Below are 24,722 nucleotides of genomic sequence, written 5' to 3' on the forward strand. Positions count from 1 at the left end.
ACTACTGCCTACGTTAATTCTTGGGATTAGTTGTCAAGAGGACCCCAGGCTCCCATGAGCTGTGGCAATATGCCGGGATAACGCGAGGAAGAAGAAGAAGAAGAGATCTATTTAACCAGATTTGGAGGCAATAGTTACTTTATCCTATTTTTCAGTTTTACTGCCTACGATTGTCAAATTAATTTTAAAAAGTCACCAATAAATGCACAAAAAAGGACAAATTAGTCTTAGTTGTGTAAAAATATAGTCGATGATATGTTTATCATGTTTACGCAGTTTTTACCATTTTAATATGCATTAGCTACAAAAGTCAAATAATTGCACCAAATTAATCATATACATGCATAACTTGATATATTTTAAATCAATTTGACAATTTTGACAACATTGCTAAGCCTCGTTTGCAACAGGTCAGCAAGCGGTCAAGTAATACTCGACTATAGATACAAGTCGCGAGCGACTCGACCCCTCACTGCACTTGAAAGATTTCATAAACAGGCATTTAAAAGACATAATCTAGCTTACAATACCTATACATATATGTCACATTAACGATTTGGCATTTGACATTCATGATATGACTAGTCCATCTTATTTAACACTCCCGGGTCCCTCAAACTGTCAACCACTAAGTTTTAAATATTGTTATTGATGTAATATTACATTTTATATGCAAAAATGTTTTTCACAGATATTGACGAGTTATGAATTTTCAAACACATTTGGCTCTATAAAAATTGGTAGGTAACTGAAATTAATTATTTAGTTTTACTTACCTGATAATCATGTCAGGCATAAATGTAATACAAGAAGACTTTATACTGTACAAATACACAATCGAGCGTGTGTAATCGATTTGAGTTCAACTCGGACGAAATACTAAAGTACGTCCGATCAGCTCCTATAGCGTTGATTCTCATTGATGCCATGTAGCGTCACTTTGTATGGAAGTACAGCACATTTATCCAAAGTTTACTTCACTTTAGCGGCGTTTAGGATCCGGGTGTATCACTCAAAAACTGTTCGGCCCGTTGGGCCGTCACCTGACACTACACTAAGCTGCTCAGCGGCGCACGCGACGTCACCGGCGAGGCTGGCAACGGCTGCAGAGGCTGCGGCGGCTGCTGAGGGAAGTAAACTCCCGGCTCGTTCGAAAACTGCGGGTGCATCGGCAGCGGCGTATGCGGCATCCCCGACGGTCTCGACTCGTGATAAAGTATCGGAACGCGCACCAAACGCTGCGCCGCGTGCGCCATGTTAGCCGCCTCCAACTCGGCAGCCAACTGCCTCTTCCACTTATTACGTCTGTTCTGAAACCAGATTTTCACCTGCGTTTCTGTCAGATGCAGACTCGCGGCTAAACCGGCGCGTTCAGAACTGCTCAAATACCGCTTCATATCAAAGGTTGATTCCAGCTGGAATACTTGGGATCGCGAGAAGACTGTCCTGGTCTTCTTCTTCCGTTTTCCTAAGTTGGTGTTGGGGTCTCTCTTTTCGTCTTTATCGAAGTCGTCGCTTTCGTCGACGTCGGGGTCTGAGTCTTGAGGGTCTTGTTGTTGTGGGTAGAGTGCGGGGTGCAGGCGAGGGGAGCGGGGGGAGGAGCGGGAGGGTGATGGAGGGGTGGGGGCGCGCGGCGGGGAGCGCGGGCGGGGGGAGCCGTGGGCTGAGCCTTCTTCGTTCGTGATGTCTTCTGTAACAATGAGAAAAGGAGTTTAGCTCACGAGAGAGTAAAGTAACACTAAGATAATGTTTCCTCTTTGTTTGATTTGTTGCAAAGGTCAAAAGTTTCATTTAAATATATAGTTAGAATCAGGAACGATAATTTAAATCTCTCAAAATCAGCGGATGCCAAGAAATTGAGCGTGCGTGGTAAATAAGGAACTAGTGAGTAATAACTATTTTAACACGCTTAGAGACACCTTAAAATTATAATAATTTGTTCGTATTACAATCAAGCTTAACAAAACAAATACAAGCTTTACGTTTTCGTTAATATGTAGTGCAATAGCATCTGCCGGCAACTTTGTCTGCGTTGGATGATAATGATGATGATGATTGATACCTATATACCAAATTTCGTCTAAATCGGTCCAACGGTTTAGGTAATCGTGAAGAGTTAACAGACAGACGGACAGAGAATGTTTTGTGAATTACATAAACATGTAGAGGCCTAGCGGAGCCGACATACTCTCTTTAACAAAGGCTCTTAATTAACTATAGGAAAAAAATGGACAAGTGCGAGTCGGACTCGCCCACCGAGGGTTCCGTACTTTGTAGTATTTGTTGTTATAGCGCCAACAGAAATACATCATCTGTGAAATTTTCAAATGTCTAATAGCTATCACGGTTCATGAGAAGCCTGGTGACAGACAGACAGACAGACGCACAGTGGAGTCTTAGTAATACGATCCCATTTTTACCATTTGGGTACAGAACCCTAAAAAAGGTTACCTAATCATTCCAGTTGAACAGATACCGTTTTATTGATTGTTAAGCCGCGCCATGAAATCACAGCTAACCTACAAAAACAGAGGGCCTACCGCGAACCACGTTCGACGTGTTGCCTCCCTGTCACACTTACGAACGAATTCACAAGTGCGACAGAGAGGCAACACGTCGAACGTTCGCGGTGGATAAAATCACAGCTAGCCTACAAAAACAGCTTCGCTTTGATTACAATCGGTTGCGAGGCTTCCGCGGATCCCATTACTGCCGCTTACGTTTTACGCGTCCGATTAGATTACGGACTAACGCCTGTCAACACAACATTCTATATTCAATGTATGTAAGTGTTTGATCATTTGATTCGACATGACTGGACATAATCAAAAGTTTGGATAGTAAGCGCAATTAATCAATCAACTTTATTTAGAACTTCAATGTAAATAAACACTATTACCAATCATAAAATTGCTCAACGTGTACCATCAAATGGGGTGAGTAGGGACAAAACGGACATTCAAATCTCGATAAAACTTTTTTTTACATGTGGCACATTGATTTTATACATAATACGAGTAAATGTTTCGGTCGTTTGAATATTTTTTTATGATTTTGTGTAATTCCATTTCATAACTTGAAAAATAAATACGATATAGTAGGAAATCCCAGCTCACCCCGTAGTAGGGATGAGGAGGGATTTCCTACTAAGGTGAGTTTTGAAAATTGTTGGATCGACACTTTGGGATTATGAACATTATAATAGCTTGATTTGTTATTAGAATATATAATTTACGTAGCAGTAGCCTGTAAAAACCAACTCACTCCTCTGTCATCCCTCCTCACCCCATTCATAACCCAACTGCCCTCGTAATCCCTACTCACCCCATTTTACGGTATTTTGCTCTCAGAAACAAAAAAAATGCCCATAGCTGTGATACGAGTACCTAAGCAGTGCGCGTTACTCAAGCGTTATTCCAGCTTTTAGAATAAAAGCCAATTTCCATCTGCATTCTTAGTCGAATACCTTCTACCTATTGATTACGGGGGTATAGTTGAATTATCGAGAAGATGGAATTGCATTTGTAGTGGTTGTATGCTGATAGTACAAGAAAATAGAAAATTCAAATATAGAATGCCTGTAAACAAACAATACTACTACATATGCAATTCCACGCTCTCGATGATTCATCATGCGATGCGAGTAATGGTTCGGGAGTGGTGTAAGATTTACGATGCCACAGGCTTTAGTTTAAATCACAGACAATGTAGACGTACCTGTACCTAGAAGTCAGTTGTCTATGGAGTAAACTTGAGAATATTGAGTTAAATTTATATTTATAACGCTTTTTAGGGACCCTATTACTAAGACTCCACTGTCCATCTATCTGTATGTCTGTCAGCAGGTTGTATCTCATGAACCGTGATAGAAATTTTCACAGATTATGTACCTATTTATGTTGGCGCTATAACAATAAATAAGTACTAAAAAGTACGGAACCCTCGGTAGGCGAGTCCGACTAGCACTTGTCCGGTTTTTATTTAGTAGCAAAGCGATAGATGTATTCAAAAAATTAGAACTTCAAGAAAACCAAGTTTAAAAATGTTTTAAGTGTGTGGCAAGTTGCGGTGTTTAGTTACTAAATCTCTGTACTTGAGCTTCAACATATAATAGCTCCAGTTGACTGAATATTCAATAGAACTCAAGCTAAGAGTGTTTAGATCATTAATTATTAAAATTATTAAATTAAACTTAAACCTAGCACACGCTTCGTGCGAAATTGGAAGTAAACTAATATAATAAATCAACACGGTATTTCGAAAATCCATTTCTGCGTTCGAAATTCAAAATTCGAAATCGGACGCGTGAAACCAAATGTCATCAACACTGTTCAACGAATCACTACAATCGAATTCAGAACATTCCACATTCGGACAAAACCGGACTTTGTGTTCTAGAAAATAGGGTTTAATTTCAATTGAAAGGGGTTTACTTTTAAAGTTAAAACAAAGATAGTGTGCCAATGTAACTTGAGCTTAGCATTTCGTTCGTTGGTAACGTATCGAGGGGTCTTCTTAAAGTGGTTGGTTGTCTGTGATTGGAATTGATTTTCGAAACCGTACGCCGTAAGCCTTTGTTGCCGTTGCTTACAAACGCTTACTAGTTTAAGCAGTTTATGAGTGTGTTGGATGCATTAGATAGTGCGTTAGATATTTCCAATTTGCTTAATGCATGGATTCTAATGAATTCAGGGTGAATTAAGTTAGTGTACTAATGGTCCTAATGGATTCATTATTACGACGTGTAATAAGTAATAATGTACATACAATTTGTTATCTAACTGTTTACCTAAACCTAAATTAAATATTGAATAAATAAGAAAATGGAGCACTTCGCATAACGTTGGCCAATTTTAAAAGCTAAATATAATAACTGTAAAGTTTTTCTAACGAATACATCAAATAGAGAAGAAATTATGCCATACACTTTTTATGCAAAAAATCCCAAACTCAGACATGTTAGAAATTATAAAATATAGGACTTACTCGTTGGTAATATTATACAAGTACAAGAAAGGTAAATAAGTTAACTGAACATATTCTCTTAATTTTCTCCAACGTTAATATTTTCACGTTCTACGAAACATTTTGGCAATACCTTCAAACTTTAACATTAAAATCTAATCAAAGAATACCAACAACTAAAATAATTCCCGCCGCTTTTAACGGTCTACCAACATTACTGGCGAAAACCACAGATAAACACTAAATAGCAATATACACCGCATTCGAATATTAAAATGCGACATCACGTCCAAACGCTTTTGGCGCGAACGCGCAGTGTAGTCAGCCAAAACACGGGTGCGAGCGAGATAGCCATAACTTTCAAACTTCCGTCAGTGTTGCTATATGCGAATAATTGTAGGGAAGCATTGTGCGCTCGGTTTGGACCGCGTGAAATGGCGGTCTTTGTTCCGACGGGTTTCGGGAATTAAAGAGCGGGGTTGAGAGTGCAAAGATGTGATGATGATTGCTTTTCCAGTTGAGATGTGAGATGAATATTGGGGTTGGGGGTTACGGGGATTGTGTGATTCATTTGTGATGTTTTTCCAATCTTTTAGGTTTGTCGTCAGTGTAATTCATGTTTTATCCTGTCGAGTCAGAATTACGTGATTCTGATTTTGTTAGTTTTTCTAAATAATGAAAAACTGCAAGATTGACACTAAAGTGGGGGAAGGGAAGGAACCATCCACTTGAGAAGTTGTTTGTAGTTTGATTTTTCATCTTCCCTGCATAAGCTAGCTACATGCATGCTTACAATACAATACAATACAATACTCTTTATTGCACACCTCACATACACGTACTTTACAATAAATGAACAATAACTTGCTTAGTTTCATGCTTTCTTCCAGTTGGGACTATGCAATTTAATTTTTTAGAGAGAATTGTTGGACTTACAGATCTAGAATAACGCTTACGCTCAAAGACAATTTTAGTGTGCAATAGGGAAGCCATCACCTAGATGCTCATGAGTGTGAAAGTGGCAGACTACAAATAAAAAAACCCGTGACCACTTTTGAGCTTCATAGCGGCCACTTGAATGTGCCAAGACGTAAGGTTAGCGGACTGGAAAATACGAAAAGCTGTATTCAGGAGATACGGTGGGTATTACAAAAGAAAATTATTTACGCAACCACATATGTGACGTTATTTATCAAAAGGGACCTTATTGTCGATGGCGCTTACGCCATTATTAACGATGTTCCGATATAAATACAATGCCGCGCGACATGCGGCGTAAGCGCCATCGACAAAAAGGTCCCTTTTCATAGATAAAGCCCCATATTATTTCTGAAGTTGGTCGGCTCACTCGGTCGATCACTTTTGATATTAGACAGGCAATCTTGTACAAATGTAGTGCATAATTGTTTTCCATCGTATTTTCCCGGAACCGTTCGTATTTGTCATGCTACTTCAGTCAACCTCAGTTTTTGTACCGAGACTGACTGAAATAGCAAGACACGTTCGTAAGTTTCCGTGAAAATACGATGGAAAATAGTTATGCAATTCTGTACATTGTTGACATAGTAGATCTGTGCTCCAACCCCGCCGTGTTGTTGCATAATGCCGGCTCGGTTACGTCAGCGGATTACACTGGTAAGGCGTCGCGGTAATCGATTACCGGCCCTTCCCGCACTGATTTAAAGCGCGCTTTACTTTATTTTTAATGCCTGGTAACATTTATTTTTTTATTAAACTTTATTGCACAGTAAAAAATGTACAAAATGCGAACTTAATGCCAGAAGGCATTCGCTACCAACATCGTTTCATTTACATTATTGTTTTTAGTTACGTTGGCTTCACGGTTAAATGAATACTGTAATCAAAACCATGAGGAATGTAAGAGAAAACTTTGTTGAGAACAGAGTAAAAGGGCGTATTACGAGTGGTTGGTGTATTTTAACGGGTATGGATTCACCTCGTGGTGGGGATCTGTCGTGAGGCCGCCAGTACCACGGGGGCATCAGTTGGCCGTACCGCCCCGCCAGGGCGCTCCATTGTGTGATCAGCCCCAACCTGCAACAAAACGGAGTTTATAACACAACAGCCAAAGATATCAATAATCTTTGATAGAAAACGCCTATCGTAAGGTAAATAATGTATGGAAATAGTCACGTGACTTTTAGCATCATCTGTCATCCCGATACATGAGTCACTTAACTTCAAACTCGTGTAAATCCATCTGTCAGATTATGCGATTTCGGTATTAAGAAAGGTAATAGGGTAGATATTTGCTGAGAGGGTCGTATGGATTTACCCGAGTTTGAAGTTAAGCGACATACATTTTTTCTAATCGTTTGGCGATTGTCTATGTACAATTGTTATCTTGGCTGACCCCCCTGCCATGGTATCTATGAAACAGATTAATTGTATTACTCGTACCTACAATGACTACCACAACGTATCACACAAAAATATTTCAGACAAACTTATAACGAAAGCCATATGAGCATGTCATGATATATGTTTTCGCAATATATTATTTATTTCAGGTGATTATAGATGAGAAACTATCTATTTAGCCTATCCAAATTGATATCAAATTTATGTGTGAGTGATTTATGAGGAAGTGAAGGAAGTATGAAAACGTTGACTGACTCTAATTTTTAATTTAGTTAAATCTATTCGATATTCTTTTGTTCTCCTTTGATTAAATTACTCAATATCTGAAAGACCGAGCTTTGCTCGGAAAACATAATATAAAACTCAAAGATGCGCGTTTTTCCAGAGGTAAGATCTAGCTAGATCGATTTATCGTCCCCGAGAACCCCCATATAGCAAATTTCATCGAAATCGTTAGAGCCGATTCCGAGATCCTCGAAATATATACATAGGTATAAATAAACAAGAATTACTCGTTTAAAGGTATTATATAGATAAGTAAGCATTTTTATTCAATCCAAAACTAACATTCGCAAAGTGAAAAGTCTCACACTTTTAGTTTCATTGGAATCGCTTTCACAAAGGGGATCCAACTTTTCACTTACAACTCACAATATAAGAATAACAACAAAAAGAGAAAAAGTAATAAATCACTTTGGTGGAAATAGAGAAAATCGTCTATCGCGGGGAAACAAGCTTTCTCACTTTGTTGGATCGTGATGTCGAATGTATCGATTATCGATTGTTGGAACAAAGAGGATTGCGCGGCCCTGGAGGGTAGGGGTGGGAGTTTTAATCTATCGATAGTTTAAAGTCACACTGTTTATGTCTTTTGACATTGGAAATGTCTTTTCGTTCGCTCCAGTATAGGGTCCGATTTCACGAAAAAGTGCGATCCCCTTATATCTCGGAAAGTTGTGAAGATATGATATTAAAAAATAGGCTCAAAAGATGCATAATCACGAGAGCTATAAGGTGCAAAATAATTATTCGAGAAAGTCAAAAACGAAAAAAGTTATGGTCGAAATAGTGAAAATAAAATTCAATTTTTTCCGAATTTTTGATTTTGGTGCTCAATAATTTGGAAACGAAGAATAATATCAAAAATTTGAGAAAAACGGCTCTGGATAAATTAGTCAGCTACAATTTGAGCCTAAAACAAAGACGATCGGGTTAAGGGTTTGCCCTGTAGCCTAACCTTAAAATAGTCAAAAAGTCGGAACGACATTTTTCACATGACATTTATGTGTTCATGTTTCGCAGAGTTCGTTATCGGTGTTTGTTGTGAATTATCGGGATTATGACGGCAGAATAACACTTGCACTGCGTGGGCTATCAAAATCGCTGTAGAGTTTTCTTAGTGTAACTCTATCTATCCTGTTTGAGACGGGCGTAGATAACGTGTTCACTATTCGACAATCTATGCATTCTTGTGGTGGTGAGGTATAGGTAGAAAGTGTTAGAGGTAGAGGTAGAGGTAGAGGTAGAGGTAGAGGTAGAGGTAGAGGTAGCGGTAGAGGTAGAGGTAGAGGTAGAGGTAGAGGTAGAGGTAGAGGTAGAGGTAGAGGTAGAGGTAGAGGTAGAGGTAGAGGTAGAGGTAGAAATAATTTTATTCGTGAGCACAAACACAAAATAAAAACTTATACAGAGAAACATAAAAAAGAGAAAGTGCCACGAAATGGTCTCACCTCAGCATGTTGCTGGCGGCTGCCAGCAGATAGCTGATGCTGAACCCTGGCAGTTTTGGTTGTTTTGGTCATCGGACTCGTCTCGATGAGCACTTAGGAGAGTAGTACTCAAGATAGAGCTGATGCTGAACCCTGGCTGTACCTAAAGGAACTCAGGTTTGTTGCAACATAGGCACACGCTGTTTTGGTCATCCGACTCGTCTTGATGAGCACTTAGGAGAGTAGTACCCAAGATAGAGCTGATGCTGAACCCTGGTTGTACCTAGCGGAACTCAGGTTTGGTGCAACATAGGCACGCGCTGTTTTGGACATCCGATTCGTCATGATGATCACATGGTAGAGCATTACCCAAGATAGCTGATGCCGAACCCTGGTAGTACCTATTGGAACTCAGGTTTGGTGCAACATAGACAAACGCTGTTATGGTCATCTCTCGTCGCGTCAAACTGCTGTCAAGAAAATTTCATATCTTGCAGCAAATGGGCCGCTGCCGATCAAGACTCGAGTGACGATAACAGCGATGTGGCTACCACTTCACGAGTTGACTACGGATTTGCCGTGTAATAATTTTCTTGTACTTTGAACATTAATATATCCTGCTTATTAATCGAAAAATGAAATATGTACCTATACTTATGCGCCACGGCGACAATTATTCAAACTTCGATACGCGTGTGGAAATTTTGAAATTTGTTTGTTCACATGCGTTATGTCCAGGATACTTGTGTTAAGCTAAGAATAAAATAATTATCATTCAACGTTGTAGTTTTATTTTGTAACTTTTTCCTTATCCAGACTTTCTCGTCGCTCAGCGACAATATTTTTTTGAAATTCCGTAGATTCATTTCCAATGTGCTCGATAGTCGTGTGAGGCACGAAATCTGTGAATTTTTATGATAGTTTTCTTTTATATTTGATATTTATTCAGGTATAATTCTACAGCATTACAGCAAGGAGAGCCAATGCGCTGTAAAATTAAAAATGATGTACCTAATGGTAAAGCTATAGTAATCAAATTATATGATGAATATGACAATAATTTATTCAGTTATGTTGATTCACAAAACCGTAAAAAGTCTTTATAAAGTTTATGATGTTTGTCGGCAAAGGAGCAGACGAGCCGGCTGACGGAAAGCGGTCACCGTCGCCCATGGACATAAGCAACATCGGAGGAACCACTTAAGCGTTGCCGACCCTTGAGATCCCTAAAAACCCGCTTAGTTTACTTGCATTGTGTCGTACTGGGCGGCTAAGAGATTGTCTGTATAGTGTTTGTTAAATTAGTACTTATGTTACTATGTAACACCTAAACATAAACATCGGCTCGGCAATGCCCTCGCAAACACAATATAACTTCACTTCCACATGACTTCCACAACAGCAATCGTACAGCCCGCGGCCATCGTACCATAGACAGTGACAGTTACTTTTTTATGGCATTGCAGCCAACACAAGGACACACGAGACGGCGTATGTATGCTATTTAAGCTACTCGCATAACCTCACACTCACATACACTACAGTCTGCTTTCCACTCTCGTCACGTCACGGTCAGGAATTCAGGATCCTTATCTTTTCATACACATACAAGAGGTTAATTTCATAGTTATTCATAAATGCGTTACTGGCCGGAATTCGCAATGATCGTTGGTCTTTATCTGCCATTGGATAAAACATAATTTAACAAAATCGGGTCCGTAAAGTTTAACAAATAAAGGGGTTAGTCCTGTTTTGGGGCTATTCATACATTACGTCATTTCAAATTAGGGGGGGGGGGTCTGGACATTGGATGATGGTAGCATGACGTAGGAGGAAACGGGGTAATTCGAAGCATGACTTTTGGATGATTTTAGGGGGGCGGGGTCAAAAATCGTCAAAAATCGATGACGTAATTTATGGACAGCCCCTTTCGAAGTTAGTCAGTCTCGCCTCTTTCTCTCACGGTATTAACGAGCGACAGACAGGCCTATTCGGATTTCGAGATAAGCACAAGATCTTGAGACGATTTAGAGATCAACTAGATCTACATTAGATATCGACTAGGTGTGACTTGGATATCTAAGTCATAACTTGTCGAAATCGTTCAAGAGGACCTCCAGAATCGCGGAAATGTCAAATTTGACATATCTATCTTACAAATATCTTTAAATTATCCATATCGTAACTTGTTGAAGTCTAGTAGAAATCTAATTCATTTTCCGAATCGAGCCGAGAAATAAATAAAAATAAATGAAAAAAATTGCAGTCGTCTTTCAGATTATGATTTATCATAGATCGGCAAAGCCCTTATCGCAACCCTACGCAATCAGCACTAGTGATGTACTTGCAACAGCTATTCAGCGAGCCAGCTCGATATCGACACTCGAGATGGCCTGTCAATGGCTATTCAGCAGCTAATTGCAATGCCGTAGATTGTGGCTAGGTACTCTAGGGATAGTTGCAATCTAGATTTGAGTATCAATGTTATGTTAAAGGTATTGGACAGATGTAGTCCATAATTATTTTCCATCGTATTTTCACGGAAACGTACGAAGGTGTCTTGCTATTTCCGTCAGTCTCGGTACAAAAAGTACTGACATTGACTGAAGTAGCGTGACAAATGCGAACGTTTCCGAGAAAACGATGGAAAACAATTATAACAGTACATCTGTATAAAGCAAAGAGCGTTAATGGAATAGAAAATAATTGGAGGTTTGGAAAACGTTTATAATATGTGTAGATTTTATATGTTTGTAGATATGCATGATAATGAGGAAACCGGACTAGGCCTATTAAGGCCTAGTTTCCCCTCTGGGTTGGTAGGTCAGATGGCAGTCGCTTTCGTAAAAACTAGTGCCTACGTCAATTCTTGCGATTAGTTGTCCAGCGGACCCTAGGCTCCCATGAGCCGTGGCAAAATATCGGGAATGGAATAGATGGAATTTAAGGTAAAAACAATGAAATTATAACGCGGTCCGTTTGTGTAATAAATAATTAGTCAAAAGGTTGGAATATAATTTTTTTAGCCGCTCCGCTAAAGTACAAATTTCGCCCGTACGGTGTACAGAATAGGCGACCATACGTAAATGATGCACGTGTCGGGTGGCTCGAGGCTTCCGTTACCAGTTTGTTGCACGTGCTCTAATCACCTTACATTAAGAGATTTTCGTAATTAAGTAGACCTTTGAGATCCTTTTTCATAATTTTAAGTTAGATTTTTAAGTACGTTCGGTATAATTGGTAGATTGGTACATAATTGCTTGGTTATTAAATTAAATTATTAGGATTGTCTTCATATTTATTCTATAGAAATCCCTCACAAAATGTAGTGGTGTGTTCTAATTAGCACATTCTTTGTTTGTAAATTAGGTACCTAAGCTACTTCAAAGTCATTTTTACATAAAAAAAGTTAAGCTTTAAAAAAGTTATTATCACAAGCTTTTTTTGTTATTACTATACCACATAGGTACTTAACCACAGTTTATATATTTATAGGTACTTCAATATAAAACAAAAACAAACACATGAAAAATTGATAACCAAATGCAAGATATAAGATTTCGTAGCGGTCTACGAAGCTTCGAGAGGCGTAGCCCGTAGCGTCGTCGTAGGCGTAACGCGTAGAGCCTTACGCTGTTAAAATACATCGTAAAATCTTGTTTTACTTGAAAATTTTGTCTTTAAACTGACAATAAACGTTAGTATCGTTAACATAAGCACAAACAATTGAATAGATATATAGATATCCTACTGATATGAATACTGAAAACGTCAAAGTTCAAAAAACCCCACTTGAAACCTCTAAAAACTAATTGGGTACCAATTACCAATTAAAAACTCCTAAACCCGCTCCAGGCTAAACCCTTCTCAAAGCTAATTAGCGAAAAAACGCCATAAAATCGATAAAGGAAAAAATCCCGTCGGTTAATCCCGCCGTTCCAAAGTTCTGAATTCAAATTCCATTACAGCGCTCCTTTAAGAGCGGAATGGAAGAAACCGCGCGATTGGTCGGTTCACCGCGCCCTGATTGGCTGTCTGCGTGACCCCGCCCCCGGCGAGGGTATAAAAATCGATGCACGCTACGATTTTACTCTTTTTGGGACGGCGCGGCGCGCGACACTCTACTCTCGATACTAATAATGGCATTTGTGCTTTTTCACTTTAAAGTGTTTAGTTGTATCAGAGTTGTCGCCTTTTGTTGGGTTAAGAGCTTTTTACTTATTGTGAGTAGTTATTTGAGGAAGTGAAGACGTTTTAGCGAACAACGGACAATGCTTTCAGCAGGCTTTGTTGAGTTCAGGTTCTGAAATACTCTCTTTTAAAGTGTGTTGGACAATCTTGATTGCTTAGGCATTGGGGTGCTAATTCATAATATGGGCGAGTTTATTTAAAGTATTTTTAACACAATCATTGCCACTAAATGCTACGTACGGGTTATGCTCGTAGTGCGTAGCCACGCTTTTGCCGTATGGAGCGCGTAGTCGCTACGAACAGTGTACCCGACAGTCGGGTTCTTGGCCCTGAATGTGTTAAAGGTGAGAAGTTGATCTGGGTTTTATTTTGTATTTTAACGTAACTATGGTTCAAATTTTAAAATGGAGTTTTTGTGTACATTGTTTAAAAATTTTTATTTTTACAAATAATTTAGTAAAAATACTGCTCATGGGAAAAACGGTCGAATACTCTATTATAGGAGAACCTATTAAAAGTATAAGCTAAGGAGCATGCAAAAATAAGCTTAATTTTATATAATATACCTCTACAATAAATAGATTTAATAATTCGACAATTTTAATACATTATTTGTAAATATAACATCTTCTTGGAATATAATATTAGACAATAAAAAAAATTAATACACGTATTTGGAAAAGACGATCTAATAAGTAATATGTACTATAAAAAATATAGGGTAATGGGTAATAACAGTAACTTTCCACCCTAAACTAAAAATGAATTCTAATCACCTATAAACAGAATTCATTTTAGTATAAGGTGGTTAGTTATTGAAACCTTATACTAAAATGAATTCTGTTTATAGGTGAATAGAATTCATTTTTAGTTTAGGGTGGCCAGTTATTGTCCGGTGGCCAGTTACTGGCGAATTTTGACACTCTTGTTACACAAATCACAATACTTAAACTTGTGGGTGCTAGATGACTACGCGTACTGAATTATTTTATAAGGAAAATAATCAAGTTATAAAACATAATATGAAAGCTCAAATCAAAAAAAAAACCAAAAATATACTTTAATTCATGTAGGCCTAGCAACAAGCTCTTATGAATCGTAATTAATCTTAATCTAATTATCAGAGCAATTTATTGATGTTAATATTATTCCATAATAAAATTGGATTATTATACATATCAAATTTAACACTAAGAATTTCACAAAAGGATCGTCAAACATTAAAAAGATTGTATAAAAAAATACTAGTCTAGAATTTCTAGAATAAAATCTAAATGTCAAAAAAAAAAGCATAAGTAACAAAAGAAGTAGATAGTATTACATCGGAATATCCATTTCCTCATCAATAATCAAATATACCTAATAAATAAATAATCATTTCGAATAACAATTAATCCCAAGTTGTAATATCATAATTATTTTAATTATAATTATTATGAGCCAATAAATGCTCTTAGAACATGTGATCGTCATCGTATCAAAAATACACGTTGTATTCAAATTCCGAGATTCGAAATAAGGGTTACTTATTTCGTTGTTAGCCACGGAGCCCTAAAAATATTCCCAATAACCAGTGAAGCATCTAATAGCCACGGAGGGCCCCTCGGAAAACATTCCGCCCCTTATATCAAATCGGCTAAACCGATAAGTAACCTCTTAACTTGGCACATAGGCTCCGATTTAAGGTTTGGCACAAGTTGAAAGATTGAGAGGGTAGCGCTAAATTAAATATTGGCACAGAATTTTAACTTAATCAGCGCTAATCATAACAATGACGTGACAATCACTTTCGCTACATAACGGGAAATCATGTCATGCTACAAACTATGACATACTCGTAACACTACGACCGTTGACTAGAGGCCAATTAAAAGTTACATTTTGACTCCAAAACGATAAAGATATGATGTCATTTTATTATTATTCGTCCTTGCGCCTCGCTCGCGCCAATACAATGTACGGGCAATTCGAAATACACAACGCAACGAGCGAAATATACGATAACTAAATGGCATAATTAAGATATGCTTTCGAATTGACCTGCGTAGCTTAGCAGTGAATGAATTAGTAGATGTCAGTATTTTTTGTAGGTACTTAGCAAAAGTGGTCTTGAGTCTTGAATATAGGAATTTAAATTTTACATTAGTGTGTAGTAACAAAAATTGACAGTTGAATGAACTAGAAAATAACAATTTAAGTTACTTAACACATGTACTGCCCCCGACGCACATGTGCGTCCACCGTCATACAAGTTTGTTCTTAGGCCACGTCCCCTGGCAGTGAATGCGTTAACAGATTTAAAAATTAAACTTTTGCTGCTTGGCATCCAAATGAAGAATACGTGAATTGCATACGCTATCACAATACCTTATAAAACAATGTCCCCCGCCGCGTCTGTCTGTTTGTGTGTAAGTAACTTTCGCGATAAACTCAAAAACTGCTGAACGGATTTTAATGCGGGTTCACCTCACCTATCAATAGAGTGATTCTTGAGGAAGGTTTAGTTTAGGTGTATAATTTGTTAAAGTTTTGTGTAACCCGTGCAAAGCCGGGGCGGGTCGCTAGTCACTACACCTTATAAAACAAAGTCCCCCACCGCGTCTATCTGTTTGTGGGTATGTATGTTCGCGATAAACCCAGAAACTACTGAACGGATCTTCATGCGGTTTTCACCTATCAATAGAGCAATTCTTCAGGAAGGTTTAAGTAATTAATAATTTGTTAAGGTTTTGTGTACCCCGTGCGAAGTGCGCGGGTCGCTAGTATCTCATAACTTGGACCACAGCTGAAGGGCGTTAAATTATTTATATCAGTAGGGCTCTCCCTCAAGACGTTATTCGCCGTATTGTTATTAGCGGAGCTAATCTCTTTACGGACGGGAATTAGTTGAGTCGATTATACGAGCACTGATTTCGGTTTTACTTTAGCTTCACTGGAGCCCGACTAAGATTAACACATTTAGGGCCAACAACCCGACTGTCGGGTACACTGTTCGTAGCGGCTACGCGCTACATACGGCGAAACCGTGGCTACGCGGTACGAGCGTAACCCGTAGCACTTAGTGGCAATGAATGTGTTAAAGGATGATTCACGTTAAGGGGCCCACTGATTAACAGTCCGCCGGACGGTATCGGCCTGTCAGTTAGAACAAAATTTTTAACAGTTCCGAACAAGTGACAGGCCGATCCCGTCCGGCGGACTGTTAATCAGTGGGCCCCTTTAAAGGATGACTTACGTTAGACCGGGCAGTATCCGGGCTGATCACGTGATGCTTTCCATAGAAAACAATGCGCTGGAAGCTCCGGCCAGTACCGTCTTTACCATAAGGGCACACGGGGCCCGTGCCCAAGGCCCCCATCCTCAGGGGGCCCCGAAGGACAAACAGTAACAGTATATTTGATTACCCATAATAAATAGAAGATCATAGTAGAAAAATGTTAGTTCAATTAGCTTTCTTTACTTTCCAAAAGGGCCCCAAATTCTTGTGTCCAGGGGCCCCAGCATAGTTTAAGTTGGCCCTGGCTCCGGCCCGGACACGGCCCGGTCTAACGTGAGTCATCCTTAAGTAACTTGTGTGGTTTTGATCATGCGAGCGCTGGAGGCCTAGCGGTAAGAGCGTGCGACTTTCAATCCTGAGGTCGCGGGTTCAAACCCCAACTCGTACCAATGAGTTTTTCGGAACTTATGTAGGAAATATCATTTGATATTTATCAGTTGCTTTTCGGTGAAACATCGTGAGGAAACCGGACTATTCCCAATAAGGCCTAGTTTCCCCTCTGGGTTGGAAGGTCAGATGGCAGTCGCTTTCGTAAAAACTAGTTCCTACGTCAATTCTTGGGATTAGTTGTCAGGCGGACCCCAGGCTCCCATTAGCCGTGGCAAAATGCCGGGATAACGCGTAAAATGTAATTAAAATTGCCATTGCTAAGTCGGTTCAGTAGTTATCTTTATATATTCGCTCAAAAATAGAAATGCTTTACAAACTTTTTAAGTTGGTGGTACTAGTGCTCGACATGCTAATGCCCAATAGATGACAACCTGCTGTCAGCTCTATTGACAATGACTTAAGTTTCAAGATGATATGTAGGTACTGCGACCGCGTCGAGCACCAGTACCACCACCTTAACTAAAATTGAATACCTTCAGAGATTTCATCTCTTTTTATCCCCACATCAAAACAACCATGTTTTTTTCTTAAATCTTTAAGATGTAACATAAAATAGCATAAGTCGGAGGGGCGCGACCGCGGGATATCGTAAATAACTCAAGACGGGGGATCACCCCGGTTTCAACATCAGAAAGAGATCGAGCTATAAAAGTGAGAGGGAAAGTAATAACGGCAAACATAAGATATTTAAGAGAAAATTCGGAGCATTTTTTATATTAGTCTCAAGTACTATGTGCTAACTATGTGCGTTAAGAGTTAAATATGTTATTAGTTTTTTATTTTTTCGACGTTTTTAATAAAAACACTGTCACTATGAAGTGACAGTATTTTCTAAATAAAATGTAAGTAAATATCGAATTAAATAGCTCCCCTATTTTACGGTATAATCTGAATTTCTCAAAATGGAACTCTTTTTGTTACAAATCTCCAATTTATTTACATTTTGCCGTTTACTTTATTCAACTAAATAGGCACTTCTCTTCTAAATCCAACAATGAAAACAATACAATAAAAAGGCGAAAAAAACCTTAAAACATGATACTCAAAACACACCCAAAATATCCATCTTAATTAGCAGAACAAGGACAAACAGCCAAAGAATTAAAAAGTTAAGATTGCCAAGATGGCGCCGACACGAATTAACAAAATGTCCGACATCCTTCATTAAGGAGGGTCTTTTTAACATTTGAAATATGTCCTCAAGTTTTATTGTGAAGTTAATTTTGTGACAAAGTGACAAATACAATGTTGAAAACATTGTATTTGTCACTTTCAATCTGCTTTTTTGCATGGCTACAAGTAATAGCAGATTTTGTAATTAAGTAGATACATAATTACAAAAAGAAAAGTCGTTGTCAAACCTCGAAAATATGAATTTTGCGCCTTTTTCTTTACAAAATGGGTTTGCCAGAGTATATACATATTTTAAGTAGGAAGAAAGACGGAAGATATAAATAATTTATTGCATAAACATATATAAGCCAAGATAGCTTTAACTACAAACCGTAGCCCACAACTAAGGTGTACTGTAATCCTCCTGGCTACTCAGGATACTAGTATAACTACCCACTTGCGGTAGTGGATAATACTCCATCGATTGGCCACACGCCGTGCTGCGTTTAGATAGGACAGTACTGGAACGAGTTACTAACTTGGGCGAAATACAAGTAACGAATGATAACTATTATTGGTTACAGCTAGGCGGTCCAAATAGGTTACAGCTAGGCGTTCCAAAATTGAAGTGCTTAAATTGTACAAATTGTACAGTTGTCCTTTAGTCCTAGGCAAGCTATAAGTATGCACGTGCTAAGTTCCGCATACAAGCTTGTTCCACAACGAGTGTAACAAAGATGAACGGTATGCGAAAATTAATCAACTGAAACAGATTAATTCCTCATCATCATCATCATCATATCAGCCAGAGGACGTCCACTGCTGGACATAGGCCTCCCCCAAAGAGTGCCACAATGACCGGTCTTGCGCCACCTGCATCCAGCGGACTCCTGCGACCTACCAGGTCGTCAGTCCACCTTGTGGGGGGTCTACCCACGCTTCGCCTTCCGGTACGTGGTCGCCACTCGAGAACCTTTCCGCCCCAAAGGCCATCGGTTCTACGGGCGGGTTGATTAATTCCTAGGCAATGAAAAAAATACGGAAGTATTTTTGTGCTACTTATGTATGAGTGTAACCTATCTACGAGTATAGTTACAATAATGTAACATCATGATATAAATCATTTCCAATAATCTCCTAAGTACTCGACGTGGCCCCAGTACATGTCATCTTGAAACTTGAAGTCATTGTCAATAGAGGTGACAGCAGGGTGTCATCTATTGGGCATTAGCATGTCGAGAACTTGTACCACCACCTTAACTAGCCCCTAGTTGCAGTTGGATAAGGATCCATCGCCATCAGTAGGTGGCCATAGTCACTACGCTTCGATGAGCCAACTACTAGCCAGACAAAGAACTTTTTCACATCACCTATTCGGAAAAGGGCTTTTTCTTCCCCGCTAAGTAGGAGGGATCAAAGTGGCTCTTTTCCTCCCTGCTAGGGGGGATCAAAGTGGCACTTTTCTGTTCTAGAACACTGTTTTTGTTATTTTTTGCATTCTTTTTTTAGCTTGAATACTATTTTAAAACATAATAATTTCCTCATACATTAAGATTTTTATATTTTCCTCATAGTTGATGTGAAAAGCAGTATGTGTCACACGGTATCAAAATTATTTCGTCTTGGACGTTAACACTTGAATCCCTCATTACGCTCAGGATTCTACTTTAGAATCCATTGCTTCATTCAGGATTCAATGTCCGCCCTTGACGGAAATATATCATTTTGATCCCTTGTAACACAAATTACTATTATAGTGGTGGCCCTCAGCTCATAACGGGTCTTAACTAACTAGCCAAGATGACTTCTAAAACGTGCCGAGATATACACTGCTACTACTAGCTCCCATAGCACGCGGTTTGCGAAGTAATCTAGGTTATCTATTCAATAGACGTTCAACTAGCCATTTGCCAGCGGTTACTTAATGTTCGGTATCGATTAGACTCGACCACAGTTAGTGCCTCGTTTGCGTACACTGCTACTTGTAGCGAGTAGCTACTAGCTAACCATAGCACGGTTGCGAAGTACGAGTAATCTGGGTTATCTATTCAATAGACGTTCAACTAGCCATTTGCCAGCGGTTACTTAATGTTGGGTATCGATTAGAGTCGACCACCGTTGGTGCCTCGTTTGCATAGAAAACTGCTTGCGGCAAGTAGCTGCTATATGATAAAATGATTTTATATTTAGTCTTAAGCCTGATGGATTTGTTGGAAATGGTTAAACATGGTTATAGGTCCGAAAAATACTCACGATTAGACGATGTTTTCGGTCGAGATAATCAAATAAGGAAGGAAATAAGTGTAATAGTTTTTATTTGTGAAGCAAAACAAAGCTTCACCCCTGTTGGCCCTGTTACTATTCGATCCCTGCATGAAAGTCAAAATTTGTATAGGAAGTAGACCTACATTTTTCAAAATTGCCGCTTTTTTCTACTAGGCACTTTTTTTCCTATTAGGTAGCAAAATTGTTTAAATCTCTTAAATCACTGAAACAATTTAGATGAAATCTGGTATGGAGATAGTTGAGGCCCGAGGAAGGCCATCGGATAGTTTCAATTAATCAATCTTCGTCATCATCCCACGCAGGCTAAGTCGCTGGCAGAAGCTAGTAATTACTACCCCGCTAGCCTGAATTATTAAGTCCAAACGAGGCACGGTTAAGATCGGCGATCGCTACTTAGTTCCCGGCACTTTAAGGCTATTCGGGCATAATTACCGAAGTTCAAGCCTTGTCTCAACTTGCCCAGAGCTTTATTATAGGTATCTAGTATTGGAGATCTGGTTTATTTAACTTAAAAAACTGTTCCCTGGTTATTATAAAAGTTACGTATTATTGAACCTGTATCCGAAATTAGGTGTTATTTGAAATGTATCCGCTTACGGGCATAGTTAGTTGCATTGTAAGAAATATAAGGTAAAGGTACTGGTGCTCGACGCGGTCCCAGTACATGTCATCTTGAAACTTAAGTCATTGTCAATAGCATGTCGAGCACTAGTACACTTTACCTACGTACGTACTAGTACCTTACGTAGACACTCAAGAATTTCAACAAATTTTTATACCCTGGAGTTTTAGTACAAACTGTAAAAACAGAATCCTAATACCTACTTTAACTTAATTCATAGTTTGATAAAAAAAATTACATTTTAAATATGTACCTACACGAAATCGTTGCCGCACACAAAATCCATGACGAATATATTCAATTCTTAGTCAAAGACAGAAAACTCAACAATTAGTTAATAGTAGATTGTTAACCAAGGGTTGAAAGGCACCCATTTCTGTCGAGGTAGTTTGGCGCTCGAACGCAGTGAGAGCGCCAATAGTCCGAGATGTAAATGGTGCCTTTCACCCGAGTTAAACACTCTACTTTTCATATCGAATGCGAGGAAACCAAACAAGACATTGCAATTTCGCAAAATCAGTAATTGAAGTACTTACCTAATAGACCTACGGCCATCATTTTTTTCCTTAGGACTTACTTGCAATCGGAGACTTTACATGTGTGAAGATTAATAACCCCTAGCGAAAATAATTTAGATTTCAATATTCACGAAAACACGTTTTTTAACAAACTGCAGTAATTTTAAAATTATTTGTTCATTAAAGTATGAAAATCAGCGGGATTGTCTCTTACTTTTTAATTTTATACTTTTTCGTTCTAAAAGCCGCAACAGACTACCGGACCGCACCGCGACCTTGGTGCGCCGCACCACGTAATAACATAATAAAAGTATTTTAAATATTAAATAACAATTTAATTAATAATATAAGACATTTTTAATTTGTATTTTATTTTATTTTCATGAATATAGTGCTAAATAACTTTATAAACCAATTTAATATCATACAAACGTTTAACTGTGGCTGTATAAGATTTTGCCTTTGCTCATTTACGCAAGTGTAAGGTTTAAAAAAATATTTTTGGTGTATTCCTTTTGGTTCCCGCCTTATGAAATCGAGTAAATAGAATTTAACGAAAGAAATCAAGAATAATTTGTTTGTAACAATTTACTTACATAATTTTTTTATAAAAAAAGGATCAACGTGGGATTAGTAAAATTAAACAATTAAGTACCAATTGTTCCAGGCGAGGAAATAAAGACACTATTTTTCCATTTTGTTTCCACCCAGTTGTTCGTGGGACGGGGACGCAGAGGAGTACACCACTTTTCTGCGCTAGAGCATAAACGTATCACTTTCTGCGCACCTTTTAGAACAACAACGACCCACTTTCAGAGCATGAGATATGAAAATATTTTAAACCAACAACATGATAAACAAACAAAATATAAGTGCTATTTATAAGTGTTCCAAATTATAGGTATCTACGTCAAAGGGTCTCTGAGAAAAACACATTTAACTGATTTGCAAGACCGAAGTGATCCCATCCGTGACCAAAATTTTGTACGGAACACTAACACGCAGTAAGCACATTTACTGCCACAAATGTGCCGCCCGACAAACTAGAAGATAAAGGCTTCATAAACCCACCCCAGGGGTAGTCACCCCGCTAATCAGACATCCTTTTATCTACGTAAGACGTACTTGTCGGACAAGGAAGACGGGCAAATGGGCCTGACATCGGACAAATGGACGCGACGTCGGACATGGGGCAGTTTAGGGTTGATGTTACATGTCAGATTTGGGGAATTGTTTTTGTCTGCTCTACCGTCTGCCAATTAACTATTAAAACAGTATACTGTTAGATTGTTCGTTGTTAGAACGTTTTCAGATTGTTCGATGCGATATCCTTCTTATCTTGACTCCATAGTTCACATGGCTCTCTACACCGCCAAAGACAAACAGATGGAGAAAGATCGTAAGAGAGAAAGTGATACAAAAGGAAAGTCACGATATTGAGGAATACGACGCAAGGAGGAGGGGGATGCGATATCGAATGTATACGCCTATTTGCTCCTTCCAAAAAGGAGCTTATACGCGCATATATGTCCTGGCGAGATCTTAGATCATTTCATGAAATGATCGGCTGGCCACATCATGAAATAACCAAACCTAGTAACCTAACCTTATCATATAGTGATCAATCTAAGATAGCATATCATGAAATTATCATTATCTATGATCAGGCTACGACCTATACCTACAATGCTAGTCTAAAATCGCCTGATCAGAGGCTGGCAAGCATTGACTTATATATACGTTACGGGAACTAAGAATGGTGATAGTTCAGCGGTGTCACTCACGAATTCGAGTCAATCGTGTAGTCTAAAGGTGACAGTCCATTTCCAACGACAGCAGCACTACCGTTCATTTTACTATGGAAATTGACAATAACACCGACGCGTTCGTACCAATAGTAGTGCAGCTGCGGTCAGAAATGGAATGTTACCCTAACGCAACTACATAGTTGCGACCAATCGCGCATATGATGCGAACTCATCAACCAATTGTGTTGTAGCGTTAGACTGCACGATTGGCTCGAATTCGTATGCGTGACACCGCTGTACTGGCACTATTCTTAGTGCCCGTAAGGTCTTTACGAAGTAATATATAAGGAATACGCATTTTTAAGGCTTCTGCGATAGATTGTCGGTTGGCAAGCAAATAGACTTACCTTGATAACATAGCATCATTGTTGCCAAAATGATTCGCGGCTAGCGCCGCCTCCAAAACAGTACTCTCTCGCCTCGGCTCCGCTCTATTCAATATCGAACTAATCGAGAAGCTGGTATACGGCGCGCTTCCCGTCGCCTTCTCTTCTTTGTCCTTCTTAAGCTCGTAGAAGGGGCTCTTCTGCGTACTTCTAGAAGGAGAGATGTCGGGGCTTGAGGCGCCGGAGACGACGTTCACTTCGATGTCGCGCTCGTCTTGAGAGGAGAGGGGGGAATCCATGGTGGCTAGTGCATTTCTGGCCTGGGGAGGGAAATATAACATTCGAATTTAAACTGTCGTGAGTCATACTAAATAGTTGCTAAATTATACTGTGTATTTTGTAAGTGAAAATGAATTTGCATGAATAATATTTGCCATATTTCTCGTCATCATTTTTAAATCTTTGTTTTATATGAATGTAACCATGAAATACGTGTTTTGTTTATACTAACATTAAGCATATTTTATGGTTTTCGTACATAAGTTCTGAAAATACATATCAAATGATATTTCGTACATAAGTTCCGAAAAACTCATTGGTACGAGCCGGGGTTTAAAAGTCGCACGTCTTACCGCTAGGCCACCAGCGCTCCGTTTATTATGCTTGAACTTAAATCCACTTTCACTCTAATTTCTACCCAAATTACCCGTAATTCCCCGTTTCTAAAAACTTCCATCTCCACTAAAAGACGGCCCTCCATTATTCAGAGCTCTTAAGTGCGTTATTGTGAGACCCCAAGGGACCCTAGAGGGTTCTGCATAAATGATGGTACCGTCTTAAAAAATGCGGTATAATCGCATTAGGAAATATGTATTACAGGAAAACGGGATTGTCTTTTGTCGTATTAGCCAGATTTGCGTGTAATAGAGTATTGGGGATAAAACGGAGGATGTACTCGTAAGTGGGTTTTTGATGTAAATAGAGCTTTGTTCTGAAAATAGGCTGTTAAGGCGTGTTCACACTAGCGTTTCTGTCCCGCGTTTTCTGGTGTTTCCATACAAAATTACACGCTGCGGAGTCACCGCGTAAACGCGATGTGAACGCGGCGACTCCGCGGCATGTAATTTTGCCGATAAGT

At 38.9% G+C, this 24,722-nt stretch overlaps 1 protein-coding gene across 1 annotated transcript; it reads right to left on the reverse strand.

Moving 5' to 3' along the window:
• Window positions 1-818: 818 nt before the first annotated feature.
• LOC134801149 (homeobox protein HMX3-B-like) lies at window positions 819-23,920 on the reverse strand. Its single transcript, XM_063773690.1, has 3 exons — window positions 23,606-23,920; window positions 6,923-7,020; window positions 819-1,690 (listed from the first exon to the last, which is right to left on the reverse strand). The coding sequence occupies exons 1-3, from the start codon at window positions 23,881-23,883 to the stop codon at window positions 1,050-1,052; spliced, it is 1,017 nt and encodes a 338-aa protein (XP_063629760.1). The 5' UTR covers window positions 23,884-23,920; the 3' UTR covers window positions 819-1,049.
• Between the last annotated feature and the right edge of the window lie 802 nt (window positions 23,921-24,722).

This window comes from Cydia splendana, chromosome 21 (assembly GCF_910591565.1).
Source record: "Cydia splendana chromosome 21, ilCydSple1.2, whole genome shotgun sequence".
NCBI classification, from domain to species: domain Eukaryota; kingdom Metazoa; phylum Arthropoda; class Insecta; order Lepidoptera; family Tortricidae; genus Cydia; species Cydia splendana.

Bases quoted from the DNA above. Each gene is read 5' to 3' on its own strand.
- LOC134801149 (XM_063773690.1), bottom strand. From the start codon at position 23,883: ATGGATTCCCCCCTCTCCTCTCAAGACGAGCGCGACATCGAAGTGAAC. The intron at 7,021-23,605 runs GTAAGTCTATTT...GTTTTGTTGCAG, and splicing joins AATGATGCTATGTTATCAAG to GTTGGGGCTGATCACACAAT. The intron at 1,691-6,922 runs GTGAATCCATAC...TCATTGTTACAG, and splicing joins CGACAGATCCCCACCACGAG to AAGACATCACGAACGAAGAA.